The 27,959-nt window shown below is 59.9% G+C and overlaps 1 protein-coding gene across 3 annotated transcripts in view; it reads left to right on the top strand.

Annotated features, from left to right (window-relative positions):
- Window positions 1–27,959, top strand: part of IFT122 (intraflagellar transport 122) — a 65,534-nt gene that overhangs the window by 36,039 nt on the left and 1,536 nt on the right. For 2 of the 3 annotated variants that reach the window (XM_065933938.1, XM_065933940.1), the window contains 12 exons: window positions 2,768–2,908; window positions 6,502–6,555; window positions 9,310–9,471; window positions 13,627–13,793; window positions 16,400–16,571; window positions 17,942–18,044; window positions 19,933–20,073; window positions 21,075–21,169; window positions 23,605–23,705; window positions 25,509–25,674; window positions 26,596–26,707; window positions 27,164–27,289. In XM_065933938.1, coding sequence (XP_065790010.1) covers window positions 2,768–2,908; window positions 6,502–6,555; window positions 9,310–9,471; window positions 13,627–13,793; window positions 16,400–16,571; window positions 17,942–18,044; window positions 19,933–20,073; window positions 21,075–21,169; window positions 23,605–23,705; window positions 25,509–25,674; window positions 26,596–26,707; window positions 27,164–27,289 — 1,540 coding nt within the window. Of the gene's footprint in view, window positions 1–2,767; window positions 2,909–6,501; window positions 6,556–9,309; window positions 9,472–13,626; window positions 13,794–16,399; window positions 16,572–17,941; window positions 18,045–19,932; window positions 20,074–21,074; window positions 21,170–23,604; window positions 23,706–25,508; window positions 25,675–26,595; window positions 26,708–27,163; window positions 27,290–27,959 lie in introns of those variants that run through there. The other variant, XM_065933939.1, reaches the window with a different exon arrangement.

Below are 27,959 nucleotides of genomic sequence, written 5' to 3'. Positions count from 1 at the left end.
AGAGGCAGCCCCAAGACAAAGGCGATTTATCTGTCACCCCTGCCTCCAGCCGGCCTGTGGTTTTGGCCTAGAGGCGAGGGAGAAAGCAGCAGGCCCGCTCTGGGGATTTCTGGTTTCCTTTCGAAATTGACATCATCTTGTGCAAGAACGGGTTCGTCAGGGCTGCCAAGTAGAGCGGCGAGCCCCGGGTTGGGCCGGCTCCTTGGGGCGGCGGTGACTTCATGCTTGGAATGCGACAGTGAGATGGAGCAGAGCTCAGAGGGCATTTGTTCGGTTTGAATACTTTTAAAGCGCCCGTTCTCAGAATGCGCCTCCCAGGCCAGCCCGTGTCTCAGCCCTGGCTTCCGTGCTCATCTGTGTCCCCGTCCCGCCCTCGTGGGGCTCCACCTGGGGGACCCCTGAGGGGAGACAACCAGCTTTGAGTTCTGACCCTGCCCCCTAACCAGCCCCGCCCTGGAGCAGCCCCTCTCCCTCTGTGGGCCTCACTCTTCTGTGCAGTGGAGCTCAATGCGTCCATCTTTCTGATTTTGTCTGGCCCAATTCCTATGATTATTATTCCTGATCTTTAAATAGCAAACACTACAAAACAACTAAATTGGAACAAAGGTGGTCCACCAGAGGAATTTAGAAAGGAAAGCTCCTTGTTCTCGGGGAGTTTGCAGAGGCTTCTGTGAGATGGTGATGCTTGATCTGAACCCAGGAAGGCTTGGAAGGACGGAGAGGAGCCGCAGGTGTGTGTTCTGTGTTGAGAAATGCGACACGGGAGGGAGCAGGCTCGCTTTCTCCCGGCACCTTCTCATTCTTAACGCACTGGTCGCCAGTGGGCTGGGCAGGGCGTGGAAACAGAAGCTGATCCGTTGACCCCAAATCCCTCAGCTAGGATGTGGCCTCGTCAGGCCAGGATTCTAGCTGGACCACTCCCGGTTTCACGCCCTGCTGCCAGCCTCAAGGGAGGAGAGCTGGGTGGGGCTGCCAGGCGGAAAAGGTGAGCATTCAGAGCAATCTTGCTGTCAGTTTCCTTCAGTCTAAAGCTAAAAAACAGGCCAGGAAATTTCTAAGATAAAGTCCGGGAATGGAGAAAACAGTACTTCCAGCCCCACATTTGGGAGTGATTAGCACAGAAGTGCTGGCTGATTGATGTCCACTGCCTGGGAGGCCTGGGCAGGGGCAGCGCCTCAGCCCACTGACTGGCCTTTTGTTGTGAAAGCCACCAGGGCCCAGTTTACACTTGTTTTCACGTGCAAGAGAACACACACACACATGAAGTGGAAAGGGGCATAGAACCTGGTCAGATTGCCCCCAGTCCAACCCCCAGGCTTCCACGCTCCACTTCTAGGTCCTTAACAGGTCACTTGAGCCTCGGTCTCTCGGCAGTAGTCAGGGGATAATAACACCTGAGCACCAAAGAACTGATGCTTTCAAACTGTGGAGAAGACTCTTGAGAGTCCCTTGGACAGCAAGGAGATCCAACCAGTCAATACTAAAGGAGATCAGTCCTGAGTGTTCATTGGAAGGACTGACGCTGAAGCTCCAATACTTTAACCACCTGATGCGAAGAGCCGACTCATTGGAGAAGACCCTGATGCTGGGAAAGATGGAAGGCAAGAGGAGAAGGGGGCGACAGAGGATGAGACGGTTGGATGGCATCACTGAATCAGTGGACATGAGTTTGAGCAAGCTCCAGGAGATAGTGAAGGACAGGGAAGCCTGCCGTGCTGCAGTCCATGGAGTCGCAAAGAGTCCGACACGACTGAGGTACCGAACATCAACAACACCTACCACCCAGGGCTGTGGGACTCCAAAAGCACTTCGGAAACGTAAAAAGAGAAGTTGTTAGGAACCATTCACAGGCGTCAGGGCAAGGCAGCCCTTCCCAGGCCAGGGATGGGAGAAAGGTTCCCAGCGCCAGGGACGAGGAGAGGGCAGCCTTTCTTGGGATCCGCAGGTTTCTCGGTCGCCTCATAGGAGGCCATGCCAGGCCTCTTCCTCTTGGTAACGTCGTTCATTCCTTCAGCAGAGTGAACAGGCATTAGACGGAGACTGAGGGCCTGCTGGGGGAGGCCAGTCCAACGCCGCCGCCACCCTCGGGTTGCGCAAGCCTTGAGGGCAGAGGCTGGTAATGAAGATAGAACCTGAGGTCGGGACAAGGAGAAGACCCCTTTCCTGGAGGGGTCAGTGAGGGTCTTCTGGGAGAAGTGACATTTTAACAGGGCCTGTGAAGTGACTCGGGCTTCCCTGGTGGCTCAGATGGTGAAGAACCTGCCTGCAGTGTGGGAGACCCGGGTTGGATCCCTGGGTCAGGAAGATCCCCTGGAGAAGGGAATGGCAAGCTACTCCGGGATTCTTGCCTGGGAAATTCCATGGGCAGAGGAGCCTGGCAGGCTACAGACCATGGGTTTGCAAAGAGTTGAACACAACTGAGTGGCTGACAAAGTGACTTAGGTACTTTGCAAAGAATGAGGGGGGGCAAAGGCAGTCCAGGTGAGGGTGACATCGAGTGATGAGGCCCCCCTCTCCCCCCCACCCCGGAGGTGGGGGCAGCCACTGAGGGTGGAGGGGAGGCGAGCGGAGGCTTGTGCTGTGAACACGATGGTTCAATGGCTGTGAACAGAGGGGCCGGACGGAAGGCCGTCAGCGGGGCCGGGGGGAAGCCTGAGCTGGGTGCGGCGGGTCCCTGCGGCCCAGCTCTGCGGGGTCAGGCTTCGTGTGCCTCTGACTCTGCGCATTGCCCTAAGAGCAGTCTTCTTTCTGTTGCCGAACCCTCCAGTCAGCGCCGATGTACCAGTACCTGGACAGGAAGATGTTCCGAGAAGCCTACCAGATCGCCTGCTTGGGCGTGACAGACACCGACTGGCGCGAGCTGGCCATGGAAGCCCTGGAAGGACTGGAGTTTGAGACAGCGAAGAAGGTGAGTGTCCGTCCGCACAAGCCGGGGCCCCTGGTGGAGGCCAAAGCCTGCTGTCCTGGGCTCTGGGCTCAGACTGGCCTGTGCCGGGGCCCCAGCTCAGCCACCTTCTAACGGCGAGCCTCAGCCGCTCGCAGCCTTGCCGAGGTTGCTTACGTGTTTGAACTGGGTGACCACAGGCCCCCTTCTCACAGACTTGTAGGGACCTATAAAGCCCGACACAGAGGGGCATGCTTTAGCGTCTGCCGTCAGCCTTGTTAGCGCTCGTCCGCGCCCAGCCAACGCCTGCCCCGCGTCGGCACGCGGTCGGAGGTGGTAGAGCACTTACCGGTATTAGGCCGTTTATTACACGGCGCGGTTCTTCTCGGCGCTCCACTAGGCCCACTGGACGAAATGGTCGGGTTCTCTGATTCTGACCCAGTGTCACTCCACAGACACCTTCCCGGTCTGGTTCACCGCCTCGCTTCACGGTGGCGTTGCCTGGCTGAGCCTGTTAAAACTCCAGAAATGCTTGAAGACATTTGCCCCCTTTCCACACGTTAGAAAAAGCCCGGCCACGTCTCTGAGACAGGTTTTCATCTGGAGCCTGAGGTGGGGGAATGGGTGGCTTCCAGTCGTGTCCCCCACCTTCCCCCTCCCGTCTTTTTCTTCCCATGGTCTATGGACCAGGTCCTCAGCCCGTACCCCCAGCTGGCGGGCAGGGGGCTGCAGAAGAGGGTGGTGCCCGCCCTGTGCTCGGCTGAGGCTGCTGCCCCTGAGAAGAGAGTGGATGGAGATCAGGCCGGGGCTGGGCGGGCGGGCTGGGGGCTGCAGTGCCCGTGTGGGCTGGCTGGTGACTGGGCAGCCTGGCTGGGCACAGCTGTGCCGCTCCGGCTGGCAGGCCCCAGGGAGCCTCGTCCCCCCACTCCCTCAGCAGGACGGGGAGAACACCGCCTGACACCTGCGTGACCTGCTGTCCTGAGGCTTCACCCCCGCGTGGGAGAAAGGGTTCTAAAACTGGCAGTGGTTGGCCAAAGGCTGGCCGTGATTAAAACGAGTAAGATTATCATGATGTAGTAATTATCTGTATCAGTCTTAGATCTACTAAGTGTCAGAAAAGTGGTAACAGGAGGGAGGGCTGTTAGGGATTGTTGAGAACTCAGAGGACAGAGGAGGCAAGTCTGTGGAGGGGTTTCCACCACTACCAACCCTCCCCCCCGCCCCCCACAGCCCCCTAGAAATGCCAGGAGAGGTGAAGGATGACACAGGAGTCCTAGACGGTGTTTTGTTTGTTTTTAGCCTGGATTGCAGTGAGAAGTCTTCCTTAGAGGTCGTCAGTTCCTTATGCCCAGGAGCTAGGCATCAGTTTCTTCCCAGACTCAGCCAGCACTGCCTAGCGCAGTTGTTCAGTTGCTCAGTCATGCCTGACTGTTTGCGACCCCATGCAGTGTAGCCTGCTAGGTTCCTCTGTCTGTGGAATTCTCCAGGCAAGAATACTGGAAGGGGTTGCCATTTCCTTCTCCACGCGATCTTCCTGACCGAGGGGTCGAACCCCCTTGAACCCCCATTTCCTGCATTGGCAGGTGGGTTCTTTACGCCTGAGCCAGCTGGGAAGCCCGCTTAGCACAGTACGTCAGACCGTTAGTAGCTCAGCAGATGTTTGATTGGACAAAAACTAACCTGAGATTCCTCCCCGCCATGTTGTATCCCCTAAACCCTCCCTGAGAATAGAGATTATTGTGTGAAGCCCACAGAATTTTAACCCTAGTCTGGAACTTGATCATTTTAGCCAGATTGTGGACCGCCAGGCTGCGATTTGCTGCTTTGTAGACTCCCAGGCACTGGAGGGTGCAGGGTGGGTCCCTGTGATAGGCCAGCGCCTCCACTAGGTGGCGCAGGAAAGCTGCCTGGCCTGCCGGCCGGCGGCCTCAACAGAACTCTGTTCCCACACCTCCCTGAGGTTATCCCGGGGCCTTGTGACTCTGACCGCTCCGACCAGGGCACCCCTGACTCTGCAGAATGTGTCAGGGCTGAAGGAACTGGGAGACAGGTTTCTCACGGTAGCAAGGCCTGGAATCCCAGCAGAGCAGACCGAGACGGCCTGCAGAGAGGACCTGCTACCTTGCCCCCGTCTGGAGAAAGCTGTTGGCAGCCTGGAGGTGGGGCCAGGGCAGGTTCAGGCCCCCAGCCAGGACTGAGACCCTGAGGGCTCCTTCTGTCCTGTCTGCTGCTTGGCCGGACGTTCCTGTCACGTTGCTTCCGGAAGCCCGGTTCTGGACGGTGGCTTGTGAGAGCCTGCGTGGAGATGGCTGTTTTGAGCCGTCCATCCCTTTGCTCACGTGATGCCTGCTTGACCCCTTCAGGACCCCTCTCCAGGGGTGCCATCTGTCAGCTTCCTGCCCCTCAGAGCTTTGCTGAGTCCTGCCTCTCGCCACTGCCCGTTGCCAGTCAGTAAGTCTGCGTCCTCCAGGGCGTCCAGTTTGCAAGTATACGGCTCTTGGCTCAGGCAGGCTTCGTGGTCTCTTTCACCTGCCTGCCTCCCCTTTTAGAATATGGGCCCCTGAATTGCAGAAGGGAGCAAAGGCCAGGTTGTAGCGGTCTCTGGGTCTCCAGCCCCTGACAGGACGCCTGGCCCTGCAGGATGAAAAGATGAAGTCACTCTGTGGTCATCCGTGAGGCAGCTGGAGGCCGGATGACCTGCCCACTTCCCCGGCCTTTTAGGATGGAGGGTGTCATGCAGCTAAGCAAAGAGGGCAGTTGGCTGGGGTGGTTGTTCTAAGGCTCTTGAATCTGCTGCCTCCTGCAGGCATGTGTCAGCCCGTTTCCCATGGGATGCTGCAGAGGAGCACTCCTGGGAGGATGCTGGCAGCAAAAGCCCATGAAGAGCCTCCTGACGGGTGGGCTGTGCTTCATTCCAGCCCTTGCGGGATCTGAAAGCTGCAAGAGAGGCTTAGTAAACAGCCATTCTCCTGCAGAAGGCTGCCTAGAGTGTTCTGGTAGCCCATGGGTTGAAATCTCTGGCTTTACAGTGAGTCCATGTCAAGTTGCACCTGTCAGGTTTACTTAAGAGTTTGCTTCCAGGGATGAGGAGTGATTCATTGCCCGCCTCCCCCTTCCTTCCAGAAGCCGTGTCTGTTCCTCCTCAGCTCGGCCCCCGTCCCCTCCCTCAGTGCCGCCCTGTGTTTGTGCACTGCGGAAGGCACAGCTGTCTCCCGCGCTCCGTCCCGGTCACTAGGGTGGACGTGGTCTCTCCTCAGTCGGTCCCTGTCCACCCCCACCCCCCATATTGCTGCCTCAGAGGCTTCGTGCGCCTGCTCCTCCCTTGTGCATAGAGAATCCCCCAAGCCAGCCCCACTGCCAGCTGCACCATCCGGGTTTTGTTGACCTAATCCCAAAGCGAGTGATGCACCCTTTGCATGGACTAATCCTGTGGAGAAAGCCCCGCCTCCGTGAGAGGCAGAACCCTCCCAAACGCAGGGTGATTAATCAGTGCTCGCTTCTTCCCCCACCCCCCTTTTACTCGCTCACTTTCTAAAGCTCCACTTCCCGCCCCCAACCAATCACCCACTTTTGAAGCCCAGAAGGCAGCTGATTTTCTTTCATTTCTTCCCCTGTAGGCCTTCACCAGAGTACAAGACCTCCGGTATTTAGAGCTCATCAGCAGCATTGAGGTAAAGGATGAAGTGTTCTTCCTTCTCAGGGCAGCGCACACGCGCCGTCAGTGGTTTGCGGGTGGGCGCCTGGAGGACACGTGGCAGGAGCCCACGGGTGTCCGGGGGAGGGCAGGGTGCCATGCGGAGGGGGCCGGCATGTGGGAGCCGGGAGTCCAGACTGTCCCTTGAGAGCTGGGTGAGCCAGGCGGGTGCCTCGTCTGTCTGAGCTCAGGTTTCTTGCCTGGGAAATGGGACGAGACCGACCTCGCAGGGTTGATTAAACAGGTTCTCGGGAGCTGGATTCCATGCTCGCAGTGCCTGTTAGCTCGTTACCACCCTCTCCAGGGCTCTACAGCGTGCCCATGGAGGCGGCATTTCCCAAACGCGCGTGGTCTGCACCCACCCCCGGCACAGGCCCTGGGGAGGAGGGCTGCACCCTCGGAACACTGAGCCCTCCCCATAACCCGCCCTCCTCATCAGCCACCCTGGGGGTGGTGGGGGCCCCAAGAGGCTGGTTCCACCTGCACCATTTGCTGGGGGATGGGAGACTGCTCTCTATCCCGGTGTCTCTTCATGCCGTCTGTCTGTGAAAAGGTGTACGTATTTCTGCTTCAGAACAGATTTATTGTGAGGCTCTGGGAATGTGAGATACATTTGAATTCACATATGGAAGCCGCGAGGAATTCAGCAAATGTCTCGTCCCTCTGGCTCAGTTCAGCATAATAAACCCCTGTCGCAGGCCAGGCTGCATGCCGCGCCCCTGGGCAGAGAGCCCCATGGAGGAGAGGCCTGCAGAGCTCACAGCCGACCCGGCCTGGTGATCGCTGCCGTTTGTCGAGTGCCTGCTCCCTGCCACACGTATGATCCACGTGTACACGATTTTACAGCCTCACAGCAGCTTCACGAGGCAGCTGCTCTTCGTATCCCTATTTGAGAAATAAAACTAAGGCTCAGAGAGGCTGTGTCTGCATCCCCAAGGCAGAAGGCCAGGTTGGAATTCAAGCCAGTTCCGTCTTCCAGGCCCCCGCGGTCTCTAATTGGGGCCGTGTCACCTTCTAAGAAACTGCTCTCAGAGCTTGCCCCGCAGACCCCCGCCCTCCTCTAGCGCGTCTTCTGTGCCGTCCCGTCCCTACCTGCCTGGGGCAGGGGGTATTCAGAGCCGTCTACCCATGGTGGCCAGGACTGCTTATGACTAGCAGGGGCCACGTTTGTAGGTCAACGGTCTGGATCTAGGCGTCTTAAGACGAGGCCACGGTGCAAAAGTAACTGGCCTCTGTGAGGACCAAGTCTGGCCGTTTATCACGTCTTCCTGAGATCACATGTGCAGTGTCTTCCGACGTGTGCTGAGCTAGGCAGAGGAAAGTTGGAAGAACTACCTCTGGGGAAAAAAGAGCAAAGGGCCTTTGAGCGAGGATCCGTTTTGTTTGCTTGGAGGCCTCAGTGGCTTGCTTCTAGGCATTTGCCATTATTCCAAAGAACCTGGGTTCCTTACTGGGCACCTCTTGGGTCAGTGAGCTGCTGCTGGGCTGAGAGCAGGCGGGAGAGTCTGTCCATGCGATTTTTACTCGCTAAGTCTGCGGAATCGTTTGCTCTGATCCTAGTGAGGTTCTGGGGCCTGCAACGGATTTGGCCTAAATTCCACATCCCGCAAAACCTATTTCTTTATCTCACTGCGAGATTTTAATTTATTTCCTACTATTAGGAGTCGGCTTATTTAGCTGACTGGCGTAAACTATGTACAGTTTGGGTTTGTTTTCCTTTCGGTTTTTATAAATTCTTCTGTGTCAGTGGGGAGGTTTGTTGCCTCCAGCTGTTGTAACTTTCACCAGCGTGTCTAGGAGTTTGGTTCAGCGTCTTGTGTTCCTCCTCTGCAGTGCACTTGCTAGAAAGCAAGCAAAGGGGAGCCGCCGGGGATGAGGGACTAGGAGCCACCAAGTGTTTACAAACGCATGAGCTGCAGGCTAATGGCTGTCCCCCACAACGGCGGGAGGAGGGCCCCGCTCCTCGTCAGCCGCAGCTGCTGCGCCTCTGCGTGTGTGTGATCATGTACGCATCGATCACGCGTGCCTCGCGGGGCGTGCACTCGACAGGTGTGTCCTTGGGGACGGTTACTGGTCTCCGAAGGCAGTATTATGTAGAGCAAAGAGCATCTGGAGTCAGACAAAGTCCAATCCCAGCCCCGTGTGGTCCTGCCTGCCCCTTTCCCGAGGCTGGACTTGCGGCAGCGCGACCCTGGCTGAGGGGTACCCGACGTCTAGTGGGTGCTCAGCACCCAGCGTTGCTCACCTTCTCTGCAGTGAAAGGGATGTAAAACTCGTTATCCTATGTTGATGGTCTTTTTCTCAGGAGGAAATGCTAAAATTTCTCTCCCTGTCCACCATGATCTTGAGTCACAGCCCAGCCAAACCAGGCCTGGGAGTTTGGGATTTCTTGGAGCTTGGGGGTCCCCAGGAGAGGGCAGGACACCCCATCCTAACCATGCAGTCATTTCCTTGGAAGGGTATTTAAGGAAGCCGCTGTGAGGAATTTCCATTAAACAAACAAGTTTGCGTCTCTTTTGATCTTCCCTCATCTGGGAGGGGGGGAAATCTGCTTTTGTTGTCAGGCGTTCCCACCAGAAACCGAGGTGAGAGACCCAGCAGCCCAGGAGCAAGCGTAGGTTCCAGTGGGAAGGCCCCGGGGCTTAACTGGAAATAGCCACAGCGAACCTTTGTGAAGGGCGCTTCCTGCCACGGCTGTGGAGACCATTTCCTGTGCTTCTAATTTTTCCAGGAGCGGAAGAAGCGGGGAGAGACCAACAATGACCTGTTTCTGGCAGATGTGTTTTCCTACCAGGGGAAGTTCCACGAGGCCGCCAAACTGTACAAGAGGAGTGGGCACGAGAACCTCGCGCTCGACATGTACACGGACCTGCGCATGTTCGAGTACGCCAAGGTAACCGCCGCCGCCTCCAGGCTGCCTTCCCAGACGCGGCGTGGGACGGACCGTGGCCGAGGCCTCGGAAAGGGCGTGGGCAGGTTGGTCAGCAGGGGCCCGTCGGCAGCCACCGGGCAAAGCTGGCCCACCGCCGGCCTTGTAGGCTGACGTCACAAGGGGCAGAGCGTGGCGGTCCAGAGCCGGTGGACGGTGCGTCCTACCCAGCGGAGTCCCCTTGGTAAGGGTTGGGGGTTCTGTCTCCCAGAGTTCCCTCCAGCCTCTGTCAGAAGCCGCTGAGCGTCTGTGTCCTCAGGCCTGAGCCGGCTTTGCTGTCGTCACGGGGGCCCGCGTGGTTCCCTCTGGCCGAGGCCTCCTGAGTGCCGGGTACTGTTAGCGCCGGGCTTCGTGCAGGGTGTCAGAGGCGCCACGACGGAGGCCCTGCCCACGTGCGAGCCCACCACCCCGGTCGCCCTTGTGGGGTGGAGGGCTGACGTCCCCTGCACGTGGAGGCCCTGCTAAGCCTAGTCTCCAGGCCTGGGCCTTCCAAGGCATGCAGGGTCTTCCCGGAGCAGCTCCTGAAGGCTTGTGTGGGAATGAGCCACCCCGCGGCACCCAGGACACCTGCGGGTGGGCCGAGCGCAGGTGGGAAGACGGTGGGCACTTGGGGCAGCCAGGTCTGCCTGCCACAGTTTCTTGTTTGGTCGCTCAGTCGTGTCCGACTCTTTGTGACCCCACGGACTTGGCAGCACGCCAGACTTCCCTGTCCTTCACCATCTCCTGGAGCTTGGTCAGTCCGTTGAGTCGGTGCTGCCATCCAACCATCTCATCCTCTGTTGCCCCCTTCTCCTCCTGCCTTCTAGCATCAGGGTCTTCTCCTCCTGCCTTTCCCGGCATCAGGGTCTTTTCCAGAGAGTCAGCTTTTCGCATCAGGTGGCCAAAGTGTTGGAGCTTCAGCTTCAGCATGAAGGTACCCTTGTTATCCTGTCTGCCAGTATCCTCATGGCCTCAGAATGTTCAGTGAGCCATCAGCCACAAGCAGTTAGAGGCTGTTCATGGTAATTATCTGGCAAGTTCAAGACGGAGAGCCCTCCGCGTAGTCTGCCTGCGCTTCTGTTCCTGAGGACGGCTGCGCGCTTTTCTTCGGTGCCTCTGTGAGGCCCTAGGCGAGCGGCGGCACCTGGGTCGCTGTGATGCAGCCCCGGACTTGCAGGTCCTCAGCACTGGGCCCCAGCGCGTCTCTTCCTTGGTGATTCCTTCATGCCATCCCTCAGGTCTGGCTGCTTCGGCTGCCCCCATTTTGCCCTCCTCAACTCTTGTACCCTCCACTCTCTCCAGACCCCAGCACGCACGCACGCGCACACGCACGCACACACACGCACGCACACACACACAATGTAACAGCACGCTCACACTGAGAACACCTAACTCAGCGTGTCTCTTTCTGGGGATAATAACATTTAAAGCAAGGATAGAACCTGGAAGTAAGGGAGCGAATCCCTGAGGCTACAATGTGGGCATTGGGATCGGCTGGTCATGGTGGTTCTTCTGGGCCAGCCGCCCCTCCCGGAATCCCTGAGAAAGCCCAGTGGGCAGCCATGGTGTCGGAGACGGTGCCTTGCACTGCGGTCCAGGGAGCGGGCGTGAGGCCCGGCCTCCCTGTGGGTGAGCTGGGGAAGGCGCTTCACTTTGCTCAGCCTCCATCTCCTTCTCGGAGGGCGAGCTCACCCAGCTCAGCTCAGCAAGGTTGGGAGAACGAGCGAGGCCAGGCGGGACCACAGCGTGACTGTCCTTCAGGGCTGCCCCCTGCCCACCCTGCCCTGCCCCTGCACGGGGGCACCCCCATCACACTCCCGGCGGGCTTCGGGGGCCTACAGTCTCCCACCCAGAAAGGCAGCCATTTACACAGTCCATCTGGTCTGAGGGCTTTGTCCACAAAGGTAAATACGCTGGGCATTGTTTTTGGTCTCAGTCTTTGGTAAAATTCCAAGTAGGATCCAAGTAGGTTGGTTCCGTTTCAGCCCCCCTCCCCACCCATAGTCTGAATTTGAGGAAATGTGTACATACACATTATGTGGGGGGTGGGGGGGTGGGATACAGTGCTTATTAACGTGGTATGTTTTTGTTTACTTGAAAATTGCTTCCCAAGATTCAATCTGGTTTTCAGAAAATTTTTAAATTACATTCCCACGTACAAATAAATTGTATGCTTTCCGGGTAAGTGACATGTTTATATGGTGATAGAGGGAATTATAATGCTCTTAACTCTCATGTAGCATGTCCTTATCAAAATCACCGAGCATGAGAACACTGTTTAGTCTCATTCATCACTCAGCGCGGCCTCTTTCTGTCCACTCCAGGACAAAGCCTTTGCCACGGCCCCAGATAACGTGTAAATCAGCGCCATGGAACCAAAGAACCTTTGGAAAGCCATTTTGTTAGAGGAACCATTTAGACTCAACTTCAATTAGGTCAGAGCTTCTGGAGCCGGGCTGAGGGGCTGGGGCAGGCTCCGTCACGAAGCCTGTGAGTCGTGTCCCTGGCTGGGCTCCTCACCTACCAGCCAAGCTCCCGGCTCGCCCTTGGCTTCTGACCCTTCTCACCACAGATACACCACAGTCCATGAGCCCTCACTCTGAAGGACATTTCTGTTCTCTCATGATGCCTGTTTTCTCCAGCCGCTCACCTCCTTTAACCAACCAGGTCAGCAGAGCTTCCGGTTTTGCTTTGGCATAAAGGGTCAGCGCTGTAGCTACTGCGAGTAAAGGCCGTGTCCTTAAGGGCCCACACCAGGCGTCTCCGGCACCTGCGGCCACCGTCCTAGCCCCTTCCCCTCATGAGCTACAGGGAGTTTGTTATTGGCGCCTCAGCGTCAGGGTCATGACGCTCCGTCCTCCCCTTAAAAGAATTGCTCGTCTTTGGCCCATCTAATGTGTTATTTTAGAGGCTACCCAATTACCCTGAAAGCAAATGGAAAAAGAAGAGAGAACGCTAATTGTTCGAGTGGGTTTTCAACGTACATTGACTGTACTTTCCTGACAAGTGAGTGCTGATCAGGGGAAAGGCGTGCTTTCTCAGGCTTTGTGAGCTCCGCACAGCGCAGACTCCGCAGGGCACTTTATTCCCGGGACAAGCCGCTGCTGAGGAGGCAGGTGGGACTGTGCTCTTAAGCTCTTGCAATTTCCCTTTGTGACAAGCCCCACCTTTAAAACTGTCAGCACCAAAGCTGCCTCACTCTGGCGCCCCCCACGCACGTACTTTGGGTAACCACATCCTGAGAAGAGGTGCTCTTCTGAGGCTGTTTCTCGTGAATCCTCAGGCCAAACCCAGGGAAGCTGGGCCTGGCCCCTCAGAGGCCCGTGGTGGTCGAAGGAACACAGGCCCCCGAGCCCCCCAGGTCCCCCGGCCTCTCTCTCCTTCACGGGGTCTCTGCAAGCCCCTTCGCTCTGTCTCAGATCCCTGTGGCCTCCTGTTGTCCCCACCCCCGCAGACCAGAACCCAGGCCTGGTCTCTGAGCATCCGGTTGAGACGTGGTTCACCACAACCGCTTGTGCTCCTTACCAGGCAAACAGCCAGGGCAGAGCCGAGGGGAGCATGCCCCGAGTTCAGGCGGCAGAAGGTGAGCAGAGTCAGGAAACAGACGTCCTGCAACGCGGCGACGGCTGAGGGGCCCTCCGGGGACCGTGGAAGCCATCCCGTCTGCGTTCAGGGGACCCTCAGCCTCACTCTGAGGCGTTGGTGGGGGAGGGGGCTCGTCCTTACTCTCTGAGTGAAGGGTCCCCTGGGTCTGAGTATCTGAAGTTGTGTAAAGTCACAGGTACATCAAACTCTGCGTGAAGGAAAACATAGCACCTTGACCGTGAGCCTCCTGCACCGTGGAGTCTGCACGGTGCTCCCCGAGTCCGGAAAGCGCTGTCCAGCTGAAGGACACGCGGCCGTTAGCGGGCCGGGCAGGAAGCGTCGAGGGCCTCCGTCCTTGACACTGTCCTGGCCCCCACCCGGAGCACCTGTGGGGTGGCCCCCGGCCGTCCCCCCACCGGCCCCGCGGGGCCTGGCCTGCGCCTGCATCCTGGCTGCCGGCCGCTACCACCTCGCTGCAGCCTCCGGCAGCTCTGCCGTCACGCTGGCAGCAGGAAGTCCTAATCCGGAGTGTTTTTGTTTGTTGTGCTTCCTCAGGATTTCCTTGGATCTGAAGACCCCAAAGAAACAAAGATGCTAATCACCAAACAGGCCGACTGGGCTCGAAACATCAACGAGCCCAAAGCCGCCGTGGAGATGTACATCTCGGCGGGCGAGCACCGCAAGGCCATCGAGATCAGCGGCGACCATGGCTGGGTTGACATGTAGGTTTCCAGCCTCGGCCCTGAGAGGCACGTGGGTGGCGGCGTGTCACATCCTGTCAGCGCTCGGCTGTGACTGACAAGGGAAAACACAGTGTTTCTCTCAGTATCTGATCATAGGTGACGGTGACTCGATTTGGGGGAGATAAAGATACAGCAGTCGCTGCCTTTGAGCTGCTCAGCAAGGCCGGGGGAAGGGTGGTGAAGGGTGAGGGGGCAGCCAGCAGGCTGTGGGGATGCCATTCCCTGAGCCCCGCCTGAGCGGCTCTGCAGCGTCCTGCGGGCATGTGCTTCCCCCGACACCCTCAGGGTCAGTGTCTGCATGCTCCCCTTCAGACGAGGAAACCGAGGTTCAGGCACCGAGTGATCGCTTAGGGCCAGCCAGCCAGGCAGTCGTGGAGCAGTGCCCGTGGCCTGTATCATGGTTGGCGCTGGAAAGACAAGAGCAGGGCCAGGCACCTCGGGGAAGGAGACGTGCATTCTCCTGGGGGGGAACCGTGGCTGTCTTCTCCCGGGGGTGGTCTTCGCCTGAAGGGCCTTTGACATCTTTCAGGTGGTGGAGGCGCAGGAAGGGAAGGGTGTGCAGGGGGAGGAATAGCGCAGACAGGACAGGTCGGCCGCCTTCGGATGACGGTCCAGGAGAGGGACGGGGAGGATGCTGGCAGCAGCAGGGGCTTCCGGGCTGGTCTCATGGCCTCGGGGGCCAAACTGAGGTGTTTAGACTTGTCAGTAGGTGGGTAGGACCCCGGGTCGGGGCCGTGCTCCCACCAAAGGTGTAGGATGGAGGGAAAACTGGAGGAAGGGAGACCAGGTAGGTGTCCAGTGCAATGGGCCAGGGGGGCCATGTGGCAGCGGAGGGAACGAGAGAGACATGGGAGAGCTGAACCAGCAGGAACCGAGGCGGTGGCGTCAGGGTGGGGCCGACTGGGGAGCTGGAGTTGGACTCTCAGCTCTGGCCGGGCGGTCGGCGATGCCATAGACGGAGGCAGAGAACCGAAGCCCAGGCTTCGGGTGGAGCTGCCAGACGGAGGATGGACTCAGTCTCGGGACCCTTTTTGGATGGGGCGGCCTCTCTCCTCCCACCGTCAGGAGTGGGCTTCATGCTAACAAGTGTGTGTGTGTGTGCACGTGTACACACGTGCAGGCTGCTGAAGCTGGCAGAAGAAAAGAGGTGCGGGAGCGGCTCCTTGGGTTGGCTCGGCCTGCACCCTGAAGGCTTTCGGTTGCCCTGGAAACCACTCTGTGGTCCTTGGGCCGCAGTGGACCGGGACCCAGGAGGGAGAGGGGCTGGTCAACAACTAAGTCACGTGGCTGGTGTGGTCCCTCACAGAGGGCCCTGGGGGGATGACCCACCGTTCCATCGTCCTCTTGTCCCAGAGTAGCGTTTCTTGGAGATAGAGGTGCAGATTTTGCCTATACCACCCCCCGCCCCCACTAGGTTTTTCTCTTCGTGAAAAGGGATGGGACAGGAGAGAGCCAGGCAGGTTTAGGGCCCCCATTCACTCTAGTTTTTCATGTCACCGTCATTTGCAGCTGATATGTATCACGTTACCCCTGGAATACTCAGCTCCTTCAGAAGAGACATCAAGCACGCTCTGTCCTTTCTCTGGGGACATTAGGTTTAACGGGGGGAGGGGCAGGGGTGGGGGCTCCCAAGGCATTGCCTGCACCAGCTTTCCCTAAAAACGCGTCCTCTCTCTGCTGAGAAGTGGTATTTTTAGAGCCATTATTCTTCTCAGTGCGATTGACAGGCCTCCCTGAGCTTGCCGATTTCTGAAATGTCTCTTTTAACAGCTGCTTCCCCATCCTTTCTCTCAAGGAGTGAGCTGGGTAGATGGAACCCCTCTCCCCCGGGAGAGCCACTTTGGCTCCAAAGCCCGGCCTCTCCGGAGGGAAGAAGCGCTCCCCACGCGGCCCCATGTGCCCATGAGCTGTGGCGGGGCCAGGTGAGCTGGTGGTTCCGGGGCACCCCCACCCCCGCCCTGGCCCGTCAGCACTGTGGCCAGGAGAAGAGGCGCAGGTCCCCGGAGGCTCTCCTCCAGAGCTCAGAGCATTAGCGCACTGGCCCTTCCTCCAGCGGTCTGGTCCCCAAAGGCTGCTCCCCTGCGAGAATTCCTCTAATGGTGCTGGAGAGGGCACTCGGCCACTTCCCGGCTGCAGAGGCGTGGTCGGGTGGCTCCACCTTCCATCCTGGCCTCTGGTGTCCTCATCTGTGAAATGGGAATAACAGTACCACCCCCCGAGGGCAGAGACAATCCAGTGAGATCACACGTGGGAAGGCTCACAGCGCTGAGCTGGTGCGCGTAGGTGAGCGGCAGACATTGCCTGCTACCCCCAGCGCTTGCTGGACAGGGCTGTTACTCCCGGGAAAGGCACATGAAGTGGGGGATACAGTGTCCTTCACCAGGCGGCCTTTCTGGGTGAAGTACTCCCTCAATGAATAACCTCGTATCAAGCGCCAGGGGCCGAGGCACCATACTGAGCCGGGCGGGGGGGTGGCCATCTGCATGATGGGCGCAGAGCCACCCTCGGGGAGACCCAGACGCCATGGGGCTCCCCCAGCGGCTGCCTCCCCAGACCCCCTCCTCCCCGCGCTCTTGCGGCTCCAGGCTCATCGAGATAGCCCGCAAGCTGGACAAGGCCGAGCGGGAGCCGCTGCTGCTGTGTGCTCACTTCTTCAAGAAGCTGGACAACCCTGGCTACGCCGCGGAGACCTACCTGAAGATTGGCGACCTCAAGTCCTTGGTTCAGCTGCACGTGCAGACCCAGCGCTGGGACGAGGTGAGCGCCGGGGCCCTCCCCGAGCCCTGGGACCCGGGGGCTGCGGGCGGTTCTCACGGAGAGCAGCTGCCCTCGACATGAGTGCTGGCTTAAAGGTCAGGAGACCTGCCCACGAGTTCTCTGAGCCCCAAGTGTTCTGGAGAACACTCCAGAACCGAGCGCCTCTCCGCGCTCGCTTTCTGCCTTCCCTCACTCGCTCATTCAGGAAACCCTCACGGCCTGCTGGCTCTGATACATGTGAGGGACGCCAGAGGTGACATGACAGCCCCCACTGCCTGCTGTTGGTCCTGGCTGACACGTCGCTGACACGGAGGCCACACCTCTGTGACATTTAAACCCTGCTCGGTGTCGTTTTTCTGCCAAATTGTGGCAGAAAACGCCAGCCGTGCGTTCCAGGTTCAGGCTGCCAGAGCCATTGCGGGGGCCTCGCCCTCTCCCCCGCCCCCTGTGTCCTAAGGCTGGTGAGAATGAGCCAGGCCAGCAGCAGAGACGGCTGCGGGGGGCTGGCCGTGTCCTGCCGGGGGAGCCGCCGCTGTACTCCCCCTCTGTGGCTTGGCTCCCAGCCTCCGGCTTCCTGGCTTCCTGTGCCCTGGATTGAAATTCATCTTCAGGGGGCTCAGGGCTGGGCCCACAGTCCCCACCGCCCCACCCACCCGCCGAGGTCTGGTCTGCAGGGCCATTGCGAGGCTTTGCTGGTAAGAGCCGTCCGACCCGCGTCTCCCCTCAGCGGGTCCGTTCGCTGAGGTGACGAGGTCACTGATGAAGAAGGGTGGGGCTGAAGACAGAGGCAGTCTTGGCTCCTCAAGAGGCGTCTGTCAGCTCTCCCAAGCAGCAGAAATGGGTGCGTCAGGCAGGCTTTCTCCCCATCACCACATCCTGGCCCCCTGACTCATTTCCGGTTCTCCTGGCCCGACAGGTGGTTCTGGGGCTCAGACAAGCAGGCAGCGGGTGCCACACAGCACCACGTCCACAGTCATCTCTGACAGCTAATAAGCAGCAGTGACGATAATGTCAATTCTGTTTCCTTAGGTGTCGCCTGCAATTAAAAGAAATCTGTTTGCTGCGCTACGGGAGCCCACGCAAAGCCTCAAAATAAAATGTTTCCGATTCTGTGCCGCTTCTGTGGTCCAGAAACAGACTGTGTTGTTATTGAATCCAGTCGCTTGCATATTGCTGTTAATTGCCTTTTGTTTTCAAAGAGCTGATTTGTTTTTGCGTTTCTGGGGGTGGTGGTGGGGGGGAGGCACTCCCCCCATCTGAGTTGTCAGGCCGGCAAAATATGACATCCCTAATGGATTCAGCCAAGCGCCATGCTTTCATGGGGGCGGCAGGGGCTGGGTTCTGAAAACTGCATTCACTCCTTCCCCTAGGCCTTCGCCTTGGGTGAGAAGCACCCCGAGTTTAAGGATGACATCTACGTGCCCTATGCTCAGTGGCTTGCAGAGAACGATCGTTTTGAGGAAGCCCAGAAAGGTAGGCGGCACAGCCTGGCACCGCGCAGAAGGGGCAGGAGAAAGCGCTGGCCACGCCCGCGCCCGGGAGCCACCCCGCCCTCCCACCGTGGCCCTGAGTGACGGCTCCCTCCTGCGGGTGTGATGGGCCAGGTGGTGGAGACCGTGGGGCCGTGGGAAGGAGACGGGCTTCCAGTGGGATGCTCTTGAGTCCACCACTCACGGCCGAGCCCCAGGAGCTTCGGCAGGTCCCGTCGCCTCTGAGCCAAGCCCCATGTGCGCCGGTATGTTGTCTGTGTTATCCGCACAGCAGCCCTGTGATGTAGGTACCATTTTATAGCTGAGAAAACTGAGGTCGGAGGAGGTAGAGGATTTGTCTGAAGTCCCACAGCAGCGAGGTGGCACAGAGGGAGTTTGAGGCAGGGCGCAGTGGGGGGCAAGGATGGAGCAAGAGACCTCCCGTACTGCGAGTGGCACGGTCTGACCTGCCACTTTTCCTCACCCAGAAGAGAAACTTGGGTTCTATGTCTGGCTCAGGGAAACGGGGTATCCCCTGCTCCTCAGTGCACCCACTGGGAAACAGCTGCACACAGGAGCGAAAGGACGTCTAGAGCTTTAACTGGTAACAGTTTTAAATGTGACGGCCTTCTCTGTGCCAGGCACTGATGGGGCGCTTAACCACATAAGCCTGCATCTCGCCTGCAGCGCTGCAGAGACTCAGAGGCTGATGGTGCCCTGCACAGTCCCAAAGCCCCAAATGGGAGAGCCAGCATTGGACCAGGGTCTGCCTGTCTGGGAGCCTGGTTCTCCCGACTCGGGTTTGCTGCCTCTCTGGGCAGGGCTCCGATTGCAGCTGGGTGTGTCATCTTCCATAGCATCCTGTTTGCACTTCTCTGTGGGAACAGTGGCCACTTCTGCACATATTTGGGGCTGTCTTCCCGCGGAGCTCCTCAGCCGAAAGGCCCCGTGGCAGGACAGCGTGTTCTCCATGGCTTCAGCGCTTCCAGAGCACCCAGGTGCTGAAGTATGTGCATGTTTGGGCAAAACACGTCAACCTACCCATCTGTCTGTGTCTACCCGTCCAAGAATCCATCGCCATAGTAACTTGGTACTCAGACAAGAGATTGGAGATGAGTATGGAATAAAGGCCAGACCTCTTTCTTCCCTACCGCAGGGAGCTTGGATCATCCCAGCGCCCACGTGTGGGCAAGTGTCATAGCTAGGAGTGCCTCCCCAGGCGCCCCCAATGCCCCGAGGCTCTGGCCGCATAGTTGGGAGTCTAGAAATTTCTGTGAAGTGGATGGAAGAATGGTTGAGAAATTTTTTGCTGGTTTTTACAAATGTTTGGTTGCTAGAACAAGCCAGATTTTCCAAGGTGGTCATCCAAAAGCCCTCAGTTGAAGAGCAGCCAAGGGCTTGCGTCGGGCTCGGTTCTGTGACCTTGGGGGTGCCAGCCTACCCCCACCTCGTGAGCCCGTGTCACAAAGTCTGTAGGTCTGTTGCGATGATGCAGCGAGGGAACTGGCAACAAGAGCCCTGAGCCCCTCACTGTGTCACCTGGGGAGTGGCCGAGCTTTGTCCTGGGATGGGGCAGGGCACGCGGCGAGCGGCGCTTCTGCCCTCAGACTTTGCCCCGCGGCGTGGCCCCCAGCCTTCTCTGTCTCCCATGTCTCAGAGTGGGTTGCCTTTTCCCAGCCCCCAAAGGAGCATATGTCTCACTGTACTTTTTCAGGATGTAGCCTCGGTTATTTACAGCCTCGGGCCTGAGAGGCGCATCCCGGCAGCGTGGGGCTGCAGCTGCTCCGATGAGTGTCCCGCTTCTGCAGCCCCCCGCCCCCGCCACACCCTGCAAGCCCCGCAGAGCCTCCCACCAGCTCCCCCGCACAGGGCGTTCTCTTGTGCCCCTGCAGCGTTCCACAAGGCCGGGCGGCAGGGCGAGGCGGTCCGGGTGCTAGAGCAGCTCACGCACAACGCTGTGGTCGAGAGCAGGTTTAATGACGCCGCCTATTATTACTGGATGCTCTCCATGCAGTGCCTCGATATAGCTCAAGGTAAGCAAACATCAGCTGGGCCCCTTGTTTTCCCTGGCCCTGCTCTGGCACCAAGATAAACATCGGAAGAGCTGGGAGGCTTTAATTAAAGCCCTGGGCTTGTTTATTGGGTGTATTGTCCATAACCCTGTCTTGCAGCAGCATAATCTAGCGTGTCATCTCTTCCCAGTTTGCCCGTCAGCTTCAGGATGGTATGAGGGCCATCCCAGGGTTACGGTTGGGAGGTCTGGGCCTGCGTTGCTAATTCAGAACATGTCTCTGCCCGGCTACCTGGGAGCCCGTAACTGTAACTGGCTGAGCACTGGTTTTTTAAAAAAAATGGAATTAAATGAAAAGGTGAAGAAGAGATCACTTTGTAGGAGCACACTCTGGATCCTCACTCGTCCCAGGTGGAAGCGTAGTTTCGGTGTTGATTTCCTTCACGAGACGTCGCGTGGTGTGCCATGGGCCTTCTGGAAGCAGATGGGGCAGGGAGATGCCGTCCCCCTGGCCGAGGCCCGCCTGTGGGCGTGGGGGGGGACGCTGGCATGGGAGCTGCCAGGGGACTCGTGACAAGGCGCAGTCCTTCCCCAGCGCTCCCCCCATCTGTGGAGCAGGGGTGACCTGCTCTGCTTCCCACATGACCGCCCAAAGCCGGGGTATAGTTAGAAAACCATCGAGGCCTGGTGTGAGGGGGCACTTTCTGTTCTGGCCAGGGGTGTGGGCTTCGAGGAGGAAGGATGGGGAGGGAAAAGGTGTGAGGTGAGCGTGAACGCTCCTGATGTGTGCCCACCCTCCCCGCCAGGGGGCCCTGGCACGTCTGGGTGCTGGTGATCAGCCTCTCCCACGCTGGTCCTCCCCCAGGGAGTGACCCTGAGAGACGTCCTGCCTCGGTGGGCTTGGCCCGCCGGGACTTCCGCTGCCTCGGGACAGCAGAGCGCCTCCTCCATCGCCATGGCTCAGGCCGGCCCAGTGTCGGCAGAACTGGCCCAGGCTGACGCGCCCGCTCCCACTCCCTGCAGACCCTGCCCAGAAGGAGGTGATGCTGGGCAAGTTCCACCACTTCCAGCACCTGGCTGAACTCTACCATGGCTACCACGCCATCCAGCGATACGTGGTAAGGTGGGCAGGGGTGCCGGGCATGGGACGGGGGCCTGGGCACGCCTCACAGAGCAGCATCCCTCTGCATGGGGCAGAGACCCACCCACAGGGTGTGACGACCTGCGGAGAAGTCGGGTCTCCCTGGGGAGACAGGTTGGAACTTTGATTTTCCGCTTGTTTGACGTGCAGTATGTGGGCTTCAGAACCAGCCAGCCAGAGCTGGAGGGGGCCTTCTGGTCCTCTTGCTTCAGGTTTGGATGACTCAGGCGGACTCTGGCTTCACCACTCAGAGGGCTGTCTCTCTAATTGACCAGTGGGGGACGTTCCAGGGGCCCCTGTCTTCCAGTCAGGTGAAGGTCCAGCTCTAGCCAGAGGCCCGAGGTCTCTCCCTGGCCCTGCCACTGACTTTGTGTGTGCCCTTGAGCAATGCACTTCCCCTCTCTGACCCTCAGTTTCCTTCTTTATAAAGGAGAGGGTTGGTTTGATCTCCAGAGACCCAAACAACTCTTCTTAGTTACTCCCGAATCCTTTGTTTAAGCTGTTTTAAATCTGCCTCCTGTCGGTAGGAAACGGGTGACAGGCTGTCCTCAGCTTCCTCATTTGCTTATCCTCAGTCACTTAGCGGTGTGAGCGTACCCCGTGCTGAGAAGTCAGAGGGTAATAACACTAGACAAGCTTTACTGAGCACATACTGCATACCAGGCAGTGTGCCGAGGGCTTCGTTGTATCAGCCTTTTGACCATGCTGTGAGATCCATACTACCATCCCATTTCACAGATGAAGAAACTGAGGTGCTAGACAGAGAGATCTCACAGCTAGAGAGCAGGAGAGCCAGGACTTGAACCCAGACAGCAGCCTGGCTTGGAGCCTGTGCTTTTAGCAGCCCCCAGCCCCCGCCCCCCGCCCACTGATTTAAGGAAGGCAGACCGCTGGCCTCATGCCCCAGCTCCGCCGTGTGACCTTGGGCGGGTCGTTTACTCCCCTCTCTGCTTCAGCTTCCACCTCTGCAAGATGAGGGTCATAACAGTGCCTACTTGACGGTGAGGATCCAATGAGTTGACACTGGGGGGCACTTGGAAGGGGGACCCTGGGTGACTGGGGCCCATGTGGAGACCTCATGCCAGCCTTCCATTGGCCTAGAAACAAGCAGTTGCACTTTAGTTCCCTCAAAGGACGTGCCTAGAGGACTAAGAAGACTTCGTGGAGGAGGTGGCCCCCAAGCCTGAAGGTGGGAGATGAGTAAGACGGGGGCAGGTGAAGAGGGGGAGAAGGAGGGCACTCCCGGCAGAGGCGGGCAGCGTCTCGCGGTTTGGTGTCAGGCCCAGCAGAGCAGCTCTGGTTTGGAGGTGATGGCTCCTTTCCCAGGGGAGCCCCCCCTCTCCTCTCCCTGGGACACTTCTGAGCTTCCACACCTCATGTGGTAAAACCAGAGGCAGGCCTCCCCCTGGCTCTCACCCAGGAGAGGATGCAGGCTCAGGTTTTCTTGGAACTGACAGAGGCTGTAGAAATTTAAGTGAGAACTAAGGAGAGAAGGCTGGGCTCTGGACCAGAGAGCTGGCGTAAAGCGAGTCCTTGCAGATGGAGACCAATTAGGGCCCGAGTCCTGGTGGCTCAGTGCTGAGTGCGGCCCGGCAGGACCCTTGAGGAGATGTCAGTTTGTTACCATTGAGTGCTCGCTGGCAGGGGAAGCTGGCCTGCTTTCATCTTGTCATCTGAAGCAGCGTGCCAGAGTCCTTCAAAACAGGGATCTCTTAACCTCTTATAGGCCCCTCCTGGTGGGACATCCCCTGCGGGCTATGTGTGGAGCTTCCGGCAGCCTCAGTACAGAAGACCTGTGCATTCACCTCGCGAGTGCTGAGCCCCTGTCTGATGGGCGGGCCTGTGCCAGGCACAGGGGCAGGGGCGTGCGGCAGGGACCCCGGTGCCCGGCATGTCTGTGGGCGCTGCCGTCAGACTGCTGCTGGATGGCAGAGGGGAGGCTGCGCGCTCAGGCCACAGAGGGTTAAGTGCCTCCGTTTACGGAGATGCTGTATGGAGGTCACGCCTCAAAATTGCCCAAAGGTCTCCCCTTTTAGAGCTGATTGGCAACAACTTGAGCTCGGGGAGAAGGAATCGTTAGCCACCCCAGAGGCAATGAGCTTCAGAGAAACACTTTCAGTGGGTTTGAATCCCAGCTTCACACCTTTCTAGCGGGTGTCGGGTGTCGTGGGCAGATGGAGCCTGGGGGCCTCGGTTTTGCCCTCACTGCAGTGAGGGTGAAGGTGCTTCCCTCACCGGTTTGGGCTGGGGATGACGCAAGTGTGGCCGCAGGCTCCCACACACACACGGTAGGTGCCCCCTGGGCGATCGCTCTTCTGTTGAAGTTGCTCTGAGTTCCCGGCGTCAGCCTCTCACCCGGCCCAGCGGTGGCTCTGCTGAGAAATTCGGTTCTGTGTGCTTTCCTCGCGGCAGGAGGAGCCGTTCAGCTTCCACCTTCCCGAGACGCTCTTCAACATCTCTAGGTTCCTGCTTCACAGCCTGACCAAGGACACGCCCCTGGGCATCTCCAAAGTGTATCCTTCCACCGCCCTCTGCCCGCCCCTCCAGTCTGATGGCCCCAGGAGTTCTTCCAGAGCACTCTGCTGCCAGAGGCTCCCCGTTCTCTCCGGTAGCCCTTGGGGACGGGCGGAGGGAGGGAGCCCTGAAGGCCGCTACTGGGGAGGCCGAGGCCAATGCCAAGGGAGGTGTAGTTTTCAGGGCTCTCTGGGCCCGGTAGAGGGTCTCCGGCCCGCACACCGTGCGGACCTCCCGTAACCCCCAGAGGAGCGTGTGACTGGAGTGTAGGAAGTGCCAGGCCTCTGAGCTGGGGCCCTGGGGGTGGGCAGAGCTTTGTTCAGCCTAGGTGGATGAGCACCTGCTGCGTCCCCGGCGCGCAGCTGTAGCAGTGTCAGGGCCTCGTTCAGTGGGCTGGGTACTGTGTCCAAGGGCGAAGGCCGGGGCCAAAGTCAGGGAAGGCTGCCTGGAGGAGGTGGCATCTGTCCCGTAGACCGAGGTAACCAGGGAGGGCCTGAGTGGATGTTCCAGGGGAGCGCCCGGCGCGCAGAAGGGGCTGGAGGGAAGGGAGGTGGGGGAAGGGAGGAGCTGAAGCCCCCTGCCTGGGAGCCGGGCTCGGGGCAGCAGCCTCAGGGCCTGCCTGGGAGCCGGCCTGCCCTCCTCTGGCTGCCGGTGAGGGCCGCGGAGGAGCCTGAGGGCCTGTGCTGCCAGAGACTGCAAGGACATAGCCCCCAGTCCTGAAGGTCCTGCGAGGGACAGAAGTCACAAGAAGCCCCTGTCCCCTTCTGAAGGAGGGGACGTCACTATCTCTCGGCCTCTGCCGAGCCCCCACCCTGCCTTCTTCCCGTGAATCACAGACCCTCCGAGGAAAGAGCTCAGCTGCCAGTTGGTGAGAACCAGCCTCTCTGAAGGGGTTCAGGCCCATCCTTTACATTTCGGGGGAAGCTGCCCCCATCACGGGGCCTCGGACCCTGCACGCAGCGCCTGCAGCAAGTTGTTTGTTCAAGTCAGCAGGGTCTGACCGAACCCTGCCCTGAGCTTCACCCTCACGTCCACTGGGGACGTGGAAACGGCTCCTGACACGGTCCCTGACTCCGGGGAGGACGGGGAGGCGCAGACAAGGAAACGCCACGTGAGGACTGTCGGAGGGGCGTGGGTAGCAGGGACGTCCGGGAGGGGCAGCTCGGAGGAGGCTTGGGACACCAGCGTCACTTAGCCGAGGCTCGGCAGAGGGCAGCAGGGAAGGGCATTCAGGGTCAGGGTGAGGGCAGAAAGGCAGACCGGCCTGGGCACAGCCTGCACTTGAGGTGACCTGAGGTGGAGCATGGAAGCCCGTCGGCCCCAGAACAGGAGCTCCGAGAAGGGCTTGCCTCCCTTCTCGCCCAAACCCCGCCATGGCCACGGTGATGCACAGGCAGAAGAGCGTTCCACACTGGGGACCAGGCTCCTCCTGGCGGGGCTGGAGTGGGCAGCACTTGGTGCCAGGCAATCTAGGGGCTGGCTGGCAGGCCGGGTGAGGCAGGGATAGCTGTTTTGGCCCAGCCAGGGTCCAAGATGAGCCATCAGCAGGCCCAGAAAACCTAAGCAAGGTTAAAATATTAATGCAGACGACGCTGCCTCGATCTCTGGAAAAATCTCTGGGCCTTGATATCCGAGAAGTCCACTTACCTCCCACAGATGAGCAAAGCAGTCCTCAGACTCCTTCCCATGCCCTCCTGGCACGCGCACAAGCTGCGTTCCAGGTCGGGGCTCGCTCCAGAGGTGGGCAGTGCCAGCGCTCGGGCCTGCTGTGGCCTCTGTCGTCCTTAACCTCGTCATCGCAGGAACACGCTGTTCACCCTGGCCAAACAGAGCAAGGCCCTGGGCGCCTACAAGCTGGCCAGGCACGCCTACGACAAGCTGCAGGGCCTGCAGATCCCCGCGCGGTTCCAGAAGTCCGTTGAGCTGGGCAGCCTGACCATCCGCTCCAAGCCTTTCCACGACAGTGAGGTGAAGGCCCTGGCCCTTGGGCAGGGGCCTCTCCTGACACCTCTGCGCCCGGCCTGGGCTTCACTGAGAGATGGCTGCCGCGCTCCTGGGGCTCTGCACCCCCCCCCCCCGCCCCCGCCTGAGCCCTCTCGTGCCAGCTCCTGCCCTTCCCTCCCTGCCGCCTCTGTTCATCACAGCCCCCTGAGCCCCACAGCCCTGCCCGCCTGCTTCACAGCCGTCCTGGGGCTCCACGTCTGCTCTGCCTCAGCCCCAGGGCCCAGTGTCTCTGCCTGGGCCTCATCCTGGGAGCCCCTGGTCTAGTCCCCCCTTCTGGGAGCAGGTTACCACTCACCCGCAGATCCACCCCGAGTGTCTGCAGTTCCCTCTGTGCCCCAGCCTCCTTCCCCCAACCCAGCCAGCCACTGTCTCCTCCACAGCGCCCTCCTTCAAGCTCAGAGCAGAGACTTGGCGTCAGACAGATCTAAGTTCGAATCCCAGCTCTGCCATTCCCTAGCTGTGTCTCAGTCTTCCTGAGCCTCAGTCTCCACGTCTATCAAATGGGGGCGTGTAACAGCTCTCCTGCAGGAGACTGTGAGGAATGAGGCTGAAGTGGGCCGCGTGCTTGGGGCAGCCCGGTGACTGGCTGGTAGATGGCGGCCGTGGCATTGTCACTCCTGCCGGAAGAGCCGCCACTGCCGAGCCCGGCCTGGGCAGGGGGTGTCTGGGCAGCGGGCCACAGCGGGCAGGGCCTCTGTGGCCTCCGCAGGCCCTGATTTACCCTGCTTCGTCACCGGGCAGAGCCCGCGCACTGTGCCCCCTGCCAGGGCCCCTGCCCCGCCCGCCCGGGTGGCACCCCCAGAGGCGGGTGCCAGAGCCAGGCGAGGAGGCGGGGCCGTGCCCGCACCCCCGTGGGGCCCTCAGCGGCCGTGCTCTGTCCTGCAGGAGCTGGTGCCCCTGTGCTACCGCTGTTCCACCAACAACCCGCTGCTCAACAACCTGGGCAACGTCTGCATCAACTGCCGCCAGCCCTTCGTCTTCTCCGCCTCTTCCTACGGTGAGCGCAGCGGGCAGGCGGGTGGCCGGGCTGCGGACCGCGCGGCCTGTGTCCTCATTTGGGAACTGGGGACAGCGAGACCCCCCACCCCGGCACGTAGGGTCGCTCACGGTTCCCAGAGGCAGGGCCAGTGCTGCCCAGACCCCTCAGAGCCCAGAGCGCTGCTCTGCCTGACGAAATGCCCTGGGGAGAGGGGCCCTCGATCCGGGCAGCTGACGTAGCTCTCAGGCCCAGGTCCTTCCACGTCAACGGGGATCAGAGGCCCCTTTCCAGGAGCTGGGCAGAGGCCTCTCCTCTTCCCCTGGAGAGGAGTCCGTCCAGGTACTAGGGCGATGGTGGAGGGGTCGAGGCCCTTTGGACACACACGCCTGCTTTCAGCGAGGCCTATGCTGGGCGGGAAGGAGCCCTGGGACCCCCCTCCCCACCTCCCAGCCTCCCCCTTGCCTGTGTCTGCAGAGGTGCTGCACCTGGTTGAATTTTACCTGGAGGAGGGGATCACGGACGAAGAAGCCGTCTCCCTCATTGACCTGGAGGCGCCAAGACTCAAGCGGGAGAACAAATGGCAAGAGATCACGAGCAACAGTATCCTGGGTGCCAGCCAGACCCCGTGTGTGTATGTGTCCGCTGGGTGCTGGCCTGGAGGCAAGGGGGCCTTACGGGGTTGCTGGGCCAGGGAGGCGAGGGCAGGCCAGGCCACTCTGCGTGCTGGAGAGACCCCTACGGCAGTAGGCTCGGGGCCAGAGCCGGGCGTGACGCCGGCCGGGGTGCAGAGCTGCCGCAGAGGCAGGGAGGACAGGAGGCAGGGACCGTGTCCACACGCCCGCACCCGCCCACGAGGCTGGGGTGTGGCTGCTGTGGGGCAGCCCGCCCTGACCCAGCACCCGCAGCCTCCCTTCCCTGGGTGGCGGGGGCCTGGTCACTTCCGGCCCAGGGTGGCCGGCCCCGGGATCCCCAGGCACGCTCACCCTGCTCTGCGAAGAGGGTCTGCGAGGCTGCCCAGCAGCTGTGGGGAGACACTGCAGGAGCCACCGGCCGTGCTAGGGGCTGTGGCTTCCCGCCCAGCCTGTCATACCTGCTGCAGCTCCCACAACCCGCAGGCCTTGGTTCCCACACTGCATCTCGGCGGCCTCCGTGGGCCGTGCCGGGTCTTGTGGGGCTGCAGCGGAAGCCCTCAGAGCCCCTCGCCGCCTCCCCCATCTGCGTGCCGGGCTCCGTGTGAGCAGGCCTCTCCTCTGTGGGGAAAGCCTCTCGC

This window comes from Muntiacus reevesi, chromosome 4, assembly GCF_963930625.1.
Source record: "Muntiacus reevesi chromosome 4, mMunRee1.1, whole genome shotgun sequence".
NCBI lineage: Eukaryota > Metazoa > Chordata > Mammalia > Artiodactyla > Cervidae > Muntiacus > Muntiacus reevesi.
This window is presented reverse-complemented; position numbering and strand designations above follow the sequence as displayed.